Source organism: Pseudopodoces humilis, chromosome 2 (genome assembly GCF_049639895.1).
Source record: "Pseudopodoces humilis isolate 2021_Gansu_Grassland_sample_001 chromosome 2, ASM4963989v1, whole genome shotgun sequence".
In the NCBI taxonomy this organism is placed as follows: domain Eukaryota; kingdom Metazoa; phylum Chordata; class Aves; order Passeriformes; family Paridae; genus Pseudopodoces; species Pseudopodoces humilis.
In genome coordinates, this window is record NC_142201.1 from 39582679 (window position 1) to 39596065 (window position 13387).

At 40.4% G+C, this 13387-nt stretch overlaps 1 protein-coding gene across 10 annotated transcripts in view; it reads right to left on the minus strand.

Annotated features, from left to right (window-relative positions):
* Positions 1-3182: 3182 nt before the first annotated feature.
* Positions 3183-13387, minus strand: part of MBNL2 (muscleblind like splicing regulator 2) — a 106541-nt gene continuing 96336 nt past the window's right edge. For all 10 annotated transcript variants that reach the window (XM_005516449.3, XM_014249276.2, XM_088052166.1 and 7 more), the window contains one exon: positions 3183-6140. In XM_005516449.3, the coding sequence (XP_005516506.2) occupies positions 6013-6140 (128 nt within the window). In that variant the 3' untranslated portion in view covers positions 3183-6012. The remainder of the gene's footprint in view (positions 6141-13387) is intronic.

A 13387-nucleotide genomic window follows, 5' to 3' on the forward strand; every position in this document is an offset into this window, starting at 1 on the left:
TTTGCATACAGGGACAGTACATCCCATTGCAACTGCACTCAGCCTATGCTGTTGAGAGAAAAAGTGTAAATATGCAAGCTGAACGTCCTCCAAATACCTACAGAGAAGATCAGGATTTTTAACTATCAAACCACTTCAGTCAATCTCATGATTTTGTGATTTCTTGTGCATGGTGGATGTTTTAGAAGCCATAAAAACCACTGTCCTTTGTGAAAACAAGTGGGATTCATTGTCTAAACTCATCTAAGGTGTAGAATATCTGAGACACTTGCATGGGGCTGGCAGACTTAAGTTAACATACTCACTCAGACCTGTGCTCCTCCATGGCAGCAGCTTTAGGCCAAGTGAATACTCTGCAGTGTCTCATTTGAGACTCCACAGCTGCAGAGAGAAAGCTGGATCCCACTAGAGCAGTTTTTCCAAGTGTGAAAACGTTGCAGTCCTGAGCTCTGCTGTCAGCTACCAACTTTAGCATCTCTGGATGTGCTCCACTGGCATTCAGTGCAGTGGCTACAGTCATAAAACAAGGAAGTAAAAGCTCTTCCTCTTCCAAGCCCTGCATGAAAATGAGAGGCAGTCATGGCAAATGCAAACACAGCTCAGGTTTAGCATAGGCAGCACCTGCATGACCATCCCTGGGAGGCTGTTCCTACAAGGTGAACCTCACACTACTGTGGTCAGCCTCGCCACCTCCACATCCTGGCATCTCTGGTCTGGTGGCCCTCTGAGGAACCACACAGGCCACACCTTGACTGTTTTGTGACAATTAAGACTAAGGAAGACACTCACTGGAATTTGTTTTCTTTAAAAGTAGTATTCAAATCCAGTCCTTTGAAGATGAGAGGTGCAGGCCGTCTTCCCTGTAGTGATTTTCCTAAATCATAAAGCCAGGTGTCTTCCTCACATTGCAAGAAGCCTTGATGGAAATAATGCAACTGCAACCCAGCATTGAATAAGCAGCTCACACCAACACCTTACTTTCATATTTCATAGTGTTGCATTTTTCCCCTGTTACAGCAGAAGGTATTTTCATGTAATTAAACATGTAATTTATTTTCTACAATTTCTATGGTTTCTATAATTACAGAATTAGAAGAATAACAATTTTGAACACATTTCCATAATTTATCCTTTCACAGATAAACAAACTATCTATTCCATACCTGTATGCTTGAATACATTACATACAAGTAATAATGCAACAGCTGAGGTGATTTTGCTCTCACACACATTCACTCCAGCAATAAAAATCATCTTGACCCATGTAAAAAAGCCTCCAGAACTGCCAATTATATGACATTAAAAAGGCAAGCTACTGGACAAAAGGCTTGGCCAGAGAACTGATTGCAGGCATAAAGAGCATGGTATGCTCAGATGATTGTACAATCAGATGCCAAAGAAGGTGTTCAGCAATTCCAGGCGAGGTGTTTTTTTTGGTCCCATGAATTAATGCAGTAAATGTCAGTAGCAGGAGATTCAATGCCTGCACTGCTGATCAGCCTTGCTCACAAGTCCTTTTATCTATTGTTACCCACAGTACAGAAATGTAGAGTTCTTCCTGGGCTCCCTTCTGGAGTGGAACAACTCTGAAGGAAAACCCAGCTGCTGTTTTAGTAACTTGCTCAAGAGTCACTCCCAAAGTGCAGCCTGAACACAGTTCAACCAGTTTTGGCTTCCTTTGCTGTATACAAACATGCAAAACTATCCCAGCAGGTTCTTGACCCCTCAAATGTCCCATCCCCTTTTGTTTCATGCTTTTAATTCCAGTGGACAGCGAAAACACCCCAGTGCTCAGATTACTTCAGACTTTTGAACTGACAACCAAGCAAAACATAGAGACTAAGTCTTATGGCCATGGTTACCCCACGTGGGGTCTGGGGAGGTGCATGGCCAAGGGTGGTGCGTGTGCACTGGGCAGTCTGCTGATGGCTGATATTGGGCACCAGCACACTGCTGCAGCCCTTGGCCTGACATGAGGGCCAAAGCAGTGGCCACAGACTGTCCACAAGGACGTGCATGGCAGGGGGGAAAAACCAGAAGTTTCTAAAGGCCCTTCTCTAGAAGTTACTTGCTTCATTTTGGAAACTCTAATGTTATCTGAAGGGGGTACACTCTGCACGTGGACATGTACAGACACTGTGGGTTTGCTGTGGCCCCTGAAAGCTCATAGCTTCCATGAGCACTTCTCCAATGCCAAGAAAGTGTCAAAGCCGACAAGAAACAAAACAGCTTTTAGACAAGAAAAGTGGCATGTCCTGACCCTTCTTGGCAGCTGACAACTGTCCAGGGTGGGATTTAACATAAGAAAGTGTCAACAGACAGGCTTCCTGCTCCTGAGTCATTAGGAGTTGAATTTTAATCATTTTCTGCTTCTGCTCTACAATGCCCTTGCAGCCCTGTAATGCTCCAGTCCTTCCCTGTCCCTTGTCCCTGCAAGTTATTCTGTTTCTCCTCTCCATCCCACATACTTGTTCTCAGCAGGCTTCTGGCTTAGTACATCCAGACTGATTGACCTGGTGGTTTTCCACATCACTTGTGACTTCAGGTTCCTTTCAAACCAGCCCAGTGCTAATGAAGCGTAGACAACTTCATGACACAAACTCTTTGTGATTCTGCAAGAATTGTATTTCCATTCTTTAAAAGCATTTTAAAAATAATAAATTAGAGAAGGCAGTGTGAAGAAACCACGGAGCTGCCAGCCAGAGGTTTTAATCCCTCCTCTGTCACTAGCTTGCCATTCAATCTCTGCCCGTGGGCATACAACTCCTCTGTGATACTGCTCTCTCCAGAGGAACTAGCAGGGATTATTTGTTGGTGTAACAGCAAAGGATGTGCCACCACAAATTCCCACAATGGTCAGGCAATTGCGAGCCACACCCCTGGGATAACCAGTGCCTGCCTGCACCCTGACATGCGCGGGTGGGCGGGAAGGGCTCGGGGTGGCTTTTGGAGGCTGGAGCTGTGTGGTGCGGCATCCTCGGCAGGAGAAGGGCATGGTCTTCCTCACACAGCATCTGCATGTCCTGCACTTAAGGATTTGTTACCTGAACAAGCAATTAAGAAAAAAAATAAAAAAAATATACTTTTTAAAAGATTCCTCCACTTTTTTTAGGAGATTTTTTGTTACCCCAGGCCCCTCTTCCCAGAGCACGCCACAAGAAAGGATCACCCTGACTCCACTCTCATTTTAAAATGCTTCTTTTTATTTCAGTGGTTGTACATTGGGTGAATGAATTTAACGTCACAACAGAAATAGAATGGCTATTTAACAGACCACTAGTAATTATATATGCTGGAAAGGGGTGAATGGAGGGGTTTCTTTTAACTGTTACCGAAATATTCATTGTACGTGTCGTCAATTATGCTGGATGAGAGAGGCAAACTAAAAGATATTTTGGTGAGGTGCTGTATCCTTTGAAGAAAATAAGCACTGAGATATATCAAGTAGCCTGAAACCATGTCCCAGCTACAGTATTCCCTGTCTCCATGTTGGCCCATCTCATGGTTCTTTTAGGGGGTTATATTTCTTGTTGTATTTTTTTTTAATTAAACAAAGCATTTAAAATTTAATAATTTTCATTAGACTTTTTTTTTAAAATATAAACAAAGTTTTGGCAAATAATATTTATACAGAAAAATAGTTTTAGATCTTCCCAAATTTTGAAATAGTCTATAAAATTACTTTATAAATAAATAAAATGCAGAATCTGTTGTACACGTATTTGCACATCTCTGTAATTGCCTCCTTACTGTTAGCATAGGTTTGTACTTGTACAGTTTTCAGGAATATTACAAAGTCATAAAGTCGGAAAGTGGATCTCTTATTAAAAATACATTTTCTTTTTTTGTCTGTCAGTTTATCTGGATGAAAGACCTGATGTATCTGAAGCTTCGTCATCCATGGGCAAAAAATAGTAATATTGGATTAATTGTAAAAAACATAGAGTAACAGTAATTTTGAAACATAAAAAGTTCACACAAAACGATGTCTTGAAGTTATCTACATAAAATATTTAAACATGGATAATTTACCATTTAGTATTATACAATAAGCTACCCAAATGCCTAAATTAACTATTATAAAAAAATAAAAACAACTTTGACAGATATAGGCAAGTTGCAGTGTCAACTACCTAGTTATAATGACTGAGAAAGTCTACAAATATTAGTGTTTTAATAATATATAATGGTAATACCTTAACTGCTAAAGTAACAAGTTAAGATACGTTATTTTTCCACAAATTAAACTAATGCAACGTTACAAGCACTATGTTAATTTTACAACCGAATTGTGATTATTTTTTCTTCTTTCGGATGATCAAATCTCCAGCTTTATATATAAATAGATAGTAATTAGACATTGGACAAACAAGATTTAGCCTGGAAAATAAATTTCCTAGACAAATAATAATAATATGGTTAGTGCCTTCAGTCGTTCAGAACAGGCATTGCTGCCAAAGTTTAAAATAGTTTACAATCAATCTGAAGAGGTTAAGTTAAAATACTGCAATCACTAGTAATGTCCACATAGAAAACTTATGCTGCAAACAATTATACATAATATCCACTTATAACAGCTGTCTTGTTTTTTTAAACAATAATTTAAAAACTATGTCATTTATGTGATACATGTGCAACATATAAAATGTGAAATATGAAATATTTGGTACAATAGTGCTTGAAACAAATCTCAAATCAAACAAATGAAATTTTAATTATATATATAATTACCTTGTAAATCAACAAAGTATTTAAAAAAGTAAACAACATTAAAATCTGCTTCATCCATATATATGTATGTATGTATATATAACATGTATATAATTGTATTAAAGATATCTTCATACTTTTGTGACATAAAATATGTTTTTAAAGGAAAACAATTAAAAGAACTACTTTTTCTCCACTCTAATCTGGTTACAATCTTATAATCCAATTAAAAAAATGCAAATACAGTAATGATTTATTAAACTGAATCTCATTCTACATTCTTAGTGTTCAGTTAATAGCCTAGATTAAAGTCACCTATGAAGCTTTGGTGACTCAACTGAATTTTAATTAAATTAGAGTATCATACAATCTCTTCATCTACAGCCTTTTTTTTTGCCTTTTCTTTTGTGAGTTTGGTCTTGTTTTGTTTCGTTTTGTTTGATTTTACACTTCCAGAAATTACTTCTTAACAGCTTGGATCTTTTTGGTAACCTGACTATGAGTTTCAAAGATTATTCGCGTCTGGTGAGATTTGACTGTTGGCATCAGGCTCACTTTCATCAAGTCTGATGTGACAAAATTTAGGCACTTCTGCAAAGTCTATTTTAAAAACATTATAAATATACTCGTAAAATAATGTTCTCAAGACTTTGTTCTTTTGGGGATTGAAAGGGGTATGAAGTTCATACTGTGCAAAATTTTTTAAATTTTCTTCTGCTATTCTGCTATGATTCAAATGCAACTTCTCCATACAAGTCAAACACCAACCATGTGCATCTAAAGACTTTGTGCTTTACTTTGGACTTCTGGCTAAAAAGATCAGATTGGCAGGATGATGTGCAGGACACCGGGCTGCGTTTTACTTCCTCTGTCTTGGAATCGACTCACCAAGGGAGCAAAACCAAGATTTTTTTTTTTTTTTAACTGAGAAGAAAACCCCGAATCATAGTTTGGGTGAAAATTAAACCTGCAACTGGGGAATGTTTTTAGCCAATGCAACACAATTATTGCTGAGCTCGAAAGATTCATAAACATGGAATCTCACGAGACTAACTGATCTGGACCATTTTTGTTAGGTGTAGTTATGGAGAAACGACAGTATTTGCAATAATTAAACTATGCTTAGAAAACCTTTAAAACTAAATGTTATCCTTTATGTCTTGAAACATCACAGCTGGTATCAGGTAGTTAACTATTTTAGGTTGGAGTATAGTAAGCATACCATATTTAATATTCATATATGACATAGCAGCACTAGCTTTTTTGAGTTTTTTGATTTGTCCATAAGAACAAATTCTTGACTTAGCATGCAGTTTGTGGCAACTCTAGAGAGGAGGAGACGGGGTAGTATGTACAGTAGCCGTGCTTGGCCGTCCGCAGGGAGGCTTCGTGACACTCCGTTCCACTCCTGCCAGCTATTTCAGGATTATCTGTTGAGAGAAAGGGAAAGTGTGATCGCGCTTTTAGGTGATGTGGGGACAGCAGTGCGCCCAGATGGCCGGCGCTGGCCTGAGCTCAGGCACAGCTCACACGGGACAGTGTCCTGTGTGGGACAGCATCCTAGGTGGGACAGCGTTCCAGGTGGGACAGCGTCCCATGTGGGACAGCATTCCCTGTGGGACAGCATCCCATGTGGGACAGCATTCCCTGTGGGACAGCATCCCAGGTGGGACAGCGTCCCGTGTGGGACAGCGTCCCGTGTCCTCAGGCTGCCTTGGAGGCGGTTTGTGTCTCACGCACCTGGTTGTCTTCCCCTGCACACAGGTACTCATGTGCACGAGAACGCACAGAGGGGGTATTTTATGTGTCAAAAGACTGGAGGGCAGTGCTGAATCCAGGCCTGGCCATAGACAGGGTGTGCACCCTCAGCGCCCTGCCTATCAGTGGAGGTGGAAGCCCTGCACCTCTTGGAGGAGCTCAAAGTGCATCCGTGCCTGGGGCCATTCTCCAGCCCCCACCGTGATCCCAGAAAGTCAGGAATGACCAGGGGAAACAGTGGAGGCAGGGCTCCTTGCCACTAACAGGCAAAAAGATGTACTGGGCTAGGTGTTTTCACAAAGCAAAAGTGTCTTTTCAATGCACTCTTAGCAGCTGCTTATTCCCTAAAAAAATTAACTGCAGATCAGTGAACTTGAGAGGTTTTCTCACGCTTCCTTATGGCAAGGATTCCAGGGGGATTACTATAGTGGTACCTCTCTGCACCTAAGTAGTTACTAACCTTGCTGCTTTACCTTCATGGTGTCTCAAATGGAGGGTGAAGCAATCATTTTACAGGTGCAAACTCTCGTGCTTCCAATATTGTGAAGGTTAAATGCACAATGTGCTCGGCAGCTGACTCCACCTGCTCACACTATTGGAAAATGGTTCAGATTTCCATCACCTGCCTGAAATGGTTGTCAGTGAAAGTGATATCAAAAGGCAGGGGTGCGATATTTTATCACGCCATTGCTATCCTGTGCTCCAGATTTAAGCACAAGTCAAGGAATTGAGAGTGTATTGCCTGCTCTTCCTGTTTCATTTGGCACTTGGCGTATTTTTAAGCTGTATTTGCAGGTGGTATGCAAGGCAGTCATGACAGCATTTGGACCTACTTGTGTATTATGAAGCTAGACCACTGCTTAATGCAATATTTATATTAAAAGGGGAGGGGGAAATGGTGTTTGGAAAGTAACTTCAGCAACATACTACCTCTGACATACACACCACCAAAAAGAAACATGCTTGGCTCTGTGTGGCAGGCGCTCATCCCAGTCCCCTGCCCATCACCCCCACTGCCCCTCACAGCTGCACTGCCTCACTCTCTGTACACAAGCACCATCTCCCTGACCCCAAAGACCTTGCCAACAAGCCAAAAAGCCATCTTTGATTGCCATCAGCTCTGGAAATATGGTGACACGTGAGGCCCCATTGTAATGACACTATATAAACACCTGCTGCTCCAAAGGACTTAACATCTAAATACATCATGCACACAACAAGGACATATATTTTTAATGAACTTCCACCCATTGTGAGTTTGTTAGCTTATCACCTATCTTCTGTTTCCTTTTGAAATAACAAAGAAATACCTTTGCTCAAATAATAAAGCCCTGTCTGTGATAACCCTGGTGCAGCTCCAGCACAGTGATTTGACAATATGTATAAAGAACACAGCTGTGCTGAAAATAAAAAATGACCAAGATTTTAAGGCATTGGTATTTTTAGTGTGTTACAACCCAACATGTCAATGTAATTAATAAAACAGCTTTAGCTATACTGGGTTAGCCATAATCACACAAGTGTATTTAAAGGATCCTAAGGTCTCACTTAATGGGGACATAACCTGGAACTTTCTAAGTTTTTTACTCAGTAAAATCCCAGAATTCCAGACACTGCAGCCGACTACATCATCTGCCAATTTTTGAGGGGATAAACTTGCATTTTCCTATGGCTTTTTCCCCTCACAGTACAGGGAGACAGGTAACTGCCCCATGTGCCAAGGTTACTTTGGTCAAACAGTCCCATAAGACCAGTGTTCACAATTCCCCTAAAATGTGTGACAGAGAAGGCAGAGGGCCTAATCTCAGGCTGTTTCTTGGGAAAATGGTAGGACTGTTCCTGGCATTGCGATTAATCCAAGTGCCACTCATCCTGCTGTGTGCCAGGCAGGACAGAGGGTTCCTGGGAAATGTGAAAGAGCAGGGACCCCTTCTCTTCCCTGCCCTGGTGAGTGACAAAGCCCAAGGTAATAACTTCACTGCCATGTTCCTATTCCTGCCTTTTCTCTCCTCCTGTCAAAACTCAGGAAAACAGCGAAGACAATGTAAACACTTTCCTTTTCTGTGCAAGCATGTCCTGTTTATGGGTTGCAGGTGCCAGAGGAGCAGCTGGAGCTCTTGCTGCCATGGCTCTCCCGCTGCCAGTGGCTGTGGAGCTGGCTTGCTCCCACCACATCATCCTCGATGTGCCGCCCCTTGTACAAGGGCCGTAACTAGGGCACGTTGCACCCGGCTATTTCTAGTACACGTAGGAGTTCTCCTAGGAAAAAGCCCTCAAGTCTCTCCTTCAGAACAAGTTTCTCCAGTGCAGAGTTGCAGAACTGAGGAGCTACATTTATTTTTTTAATCTTTGCCACAAAGTGCAAAATGTCTCCCATAGTCTTATATTACATGTTCACACCATATTTCTCAAAAGATATCACAACTCTGCCACAGCTACATACACAGGCATTCTGTGTATGTAGCTTCTGCCACTGTTTTTTTTTTCACTCTGTCTGACAGAGAAACATAAAATGCTAAACTACTTTACATGGAAAACACACTGTGAACCTGTCCTGTTTAATCTACAAATGAAGTAATAAACTGTGATGGAAGGTGGAGGTTATCTAAGTCTGCATCACTGCTAATTGCTCCATCACTAGCATGCTGAAAAATGAGCTGTACTAGAGAAGGAACATCACTGCACGCACTTTCTACAGAGTCTGCACTTCCTCATTACTTACAATTAGGTCCAGCCACCTTCAAGTTCACTAGTCTTTGAAGAATTCCATCTCAAATGCACATATATATGACTTGTATTTGCTCCTATACTATTATAATATACTTCACAGCAACAGGATGTAATGTCATGATGCTTCTACCATGCTATATATAAGAAAAAACCCTGGAAAATAAGACTATATAAAGAGTGTGCATTGCCCCATGTACAAAGGTCTACAGGTCAAGCATGGGAAAGCATTTTCTCATGCTCTGTATGGATAAGATCCACAGGTGTGGATATGGACATGCCAGAAAGCACACCTGCTGCTGCTGCAGTAAAAGATCTAATAAGACTACTTCCAGCATAAGCAGAACGGCCTGGCACTTAGAGTCTTGAGTAGTACCTCACAGAAGATTTAATAACAGAAAAGGGCATTTTTTAGAGGTAATTACAATAAAGGTACCCTCTTCATCATCTTCTTGCTTGGCACCTGTTTGAAGTGGCAGAAAGCTGTCTACCCTTTAGATTAAAATCATTCATACTGTGCCAATGGTAGTTCAGACCTCACTGAAACTAGTGAAAGAACCTAAATTTCTGCAAACTGCTTTCTAAATTCACTCCTCAAAATTTTCCAGCTCTTTAGAGATGACATTCTCAGCTCCTAAGTATCAAGATTTTCCTTCCTACCAGAGTATGGCTCTTTTAGACCTTTACCTTCAGGATTTTTGAGTGATCATAGTAGTCATTAAGCCCCTCATGCAACACAGAACATCCTGAAATTCAGGGCTGATGGTAAGGGTGATACAGTTCTGCTGTGTCATCCAGGGGAATAACAACCAAGAGAGATGTTACTGCCAATGGTTTCAGCTTTTCACCAACTACCAGTGCAGATAAATTGATTTGTGAGTTCCTCAGACCCAGCAAAGGTGGCTGTGATCAGCCATTGTCTCAAGACTTAAAAAGTAAAATTTCAAGTCTTTTAAATGAAAGTAAAAATTCCATTTTTGTGAACTCTCTTCTGACACCCAGGTTACTGTTTTACTTGATACAGTTCATGGAATTGACCAAATTACAGAGAATCATGAATAGGTTCTAGGAATTACAAGAACACTGTTTGACGTGAGATTTTCTGTTTTGAAGCTACAATTCACAAAGCTTCTTTGCAGTCTCTGACTTAAATTCATTTTCCAGTTACAGATTTATTATACAATGATGAATACAGAAAATTTACCATTTTGTATGAATTCAGTGTACATGAACTCTTGTTCAACTAAAGATCTGTCAAAGTGGATCAGCTGGAAAACATGACTTTGCATCTACCACTGACATGTTTCTTTTTCAGAAGTTTTTAAAATATTACTCAAAAATACAGAGTGCTTTATAAGCCCTAATATATTTTAAGAAGATGTTAAGATTATATTTGATCTTTACATTGCAAAGCACTTACCCCTCCAAAAATTAACTCATACATAGCAAACATTCTGGTCTGCTCAGCCTTCCATTTTGAAAGCAATGTAGTAATAGGAGTTTCTTGTAAACAAGATTTATCTCAGAGCATTTCAGACATGAATGCCTCAGCTGGTCACCCATTTTACATCTTCCTAGGCTACCTCAGGAAACTTATTTTAGTGTGAGAGAGATTATCAGTCCATGATGCTTTCTTGCCCTCCACCAAATTAAAGAGTTTATGGTGAACAGTTTGCACCAAGATATATAACTTTCGCATACCTGTGTCAGGATAGATGAACCCTTCCACAGTGACATTTTTCTGTTTTCATGTTTTTCACACGAGTAGCAGACTGGTCAGATATATCTGGGGTATACATTAAAAATGACAGATATTTTCAGACAGCCGGTTCATATCAGGCTGTCTCATAACTTCTCTCTCTTTCTAAAAATAAAAGTAACACCAAGTATTTCTTCCTTATGACAAGGAACCCAAGACTATTTATATTTCCCCATGCCTTTGGGAAATGCCTCCATGTCTTTATTTTTCATTTTCTCTTAGAATGTTTTCTTGTAGTATGTCCCTTGCTCCTTTTCTTCAAAATAAACAACTTTGTTTTTCTTTTTTTTTAATTAGCAATGGAAAAATAAAAGTAAATGTTCAGACACTTACTGAAAGTAATCTCTATTGTATCAGTTATACCTGGTCTTATTTAATTTTTACATAGCCTTACAGATGGACTTTTCACCTATTTTTCCCCACAGATTCTGCAGCAGCAGCTCCATGGAGCACCATCCCAAACATTCCACTTACCCACACCAGGGCTCCCACCAACACTGACCCATGGGATAGGTTTTCCCTCTGTCTCAACTGCTGACAGCTGAACAGTTACTTGCTTGCAGTAAATGCAGCCTGGACTTTTTCCTTTGCTACCCTTTCTCCCCTGAAACCTTGTTCTCATTTCCAGCATATTATGATTTAATGGATAAGTGCTTTGTTTTATTCACTAGCCGTGGTCCTCTCCTCAATTCCGGGCTGCAGGAGGATTTTATCTTATTGCTTTTCCATTAATCCAGTGCAACCCAAATATATTTGTCTACCTTGTTTATCAATAAAGTGACCTCTGATTTGAACACAGCGAGTAAGATATCTGGGCCACAGATGGCTGCCTGTCCATACAGGGCCAGGCATGGGGGGCATCAGGTGTTTCCTGAGGTCTGGTGGTCCTATTTCCTTGGCTTTCTCATTCCAATTCTCTCACATGGTAATTCCTGTGCCCTGCTCCATCCTCTTTTCTTCCCTAAATCTGAGTGTGCCCAGTTCCGCCTGTCCCATATGTTGACAGTATGCCTCTGGAAACGGCTGAGGGTCAGATCTCCACGCTGAAGTGGATACATCTGCTCGCACATTTTCATTCCATCAGGCACAAGCTGTTGGCCATCAGGGTGTCACAAAACTGACAAAGACCTTGTCTGAATCCAGCTCTTTGTGACGATCTAAAAAAAAGTTCAAGGCAATTATGGGATCCCAAAGGGTTCAAGGGTTCAGCAGCATCATTCTTCTCATTTAATTGTCACAAGGTCCTGAAAGAAGAGACCAAAGCCACTTGTGCTGCCAACTTCTTAGCTTGCTTATGAGCTTCAATAGGTATTTACTCAAGTAATAATGTACAATATTTAAGTTCAACTTAATAAGTATTTACTAGCTCTGGAGAAACAGAGGATTAGTTGGTTTAGAAATGAAGGCAATCTGGCTTTATTTATTCTTCTTTAAAGTAATAAATAATGCAGTGCTAAAAATTGATCATAACATACTCTAATATATTCTACCAAAATCTATTTTTAACTCATTGCAGAGGCAGCAGGCAGACTATATAGAAGTGAGAAAACTACTGCTGTAGTATTTTAGGAGTACCCATACAGTGACTGTTTTGGACAGCCACTCAATTTTACCTTCCAGCAGGTCTGAGCTACTGCAATAATCTGTGGTTTTCACTTCCTACTTTTAGGTCATTTTCCTCCTCTTCTTGAATTTTAGAAACTGCCAGAATAGGCTTGTACAGAGAAACTGAGAGCACAAATTGTTCATTATCCATGGAAGTGCCCATATTCCTCTTGCAGGAGTGTTACTTCTCCAGCCCTGACGTCCTCACTTAGCCTTTTTTTTTTTTAAACAAAACCTGCTTTGCATTTTCCTTTTAGACACCAAGCATGCCCACATCATGCAAGATGAGGCTGCCACTACACATACAGCACCCTTTTTAGGTGAAGGCACCACTGCACACAGGGCAAAGCCAGCACTTCTGCAGGCTTCTCAGCAGATATCACTACTCTGAAACCCCTCCTCTCCCAAAATCTGGCACTCCAGTTCAGACTCCATTCAAAGCAAGAGACAACATCCAGAACTGCAGTCAAACACAGGAAAGTAACAAATTCATGTTCATCAAGGTTATTCATAAGACCTTGTGTCAGTTTTATAAAACTCACTTCTCTGAGGAAGTCTTAACCTTCCTGACTTTTGACTACTTGCCACTACCTTAATTTTCTTCTTATCTGATTACTCTCACATAAACAGACACACATATTAATGTGTGCCATGGCAGGTAATATTGCACCAAAAATGAAGTCAGGCAAGTTAGCAAACTTCTGCATCCAGCTGAAAGTCACAACAAATACAATCAACAAAAATAAATATATAGATGTTTCCAGTGCAGCCTCCTGCACACTCAAACCCAAAGACTGGCATTTCTAGTAGGCAATAAATCATACTTTA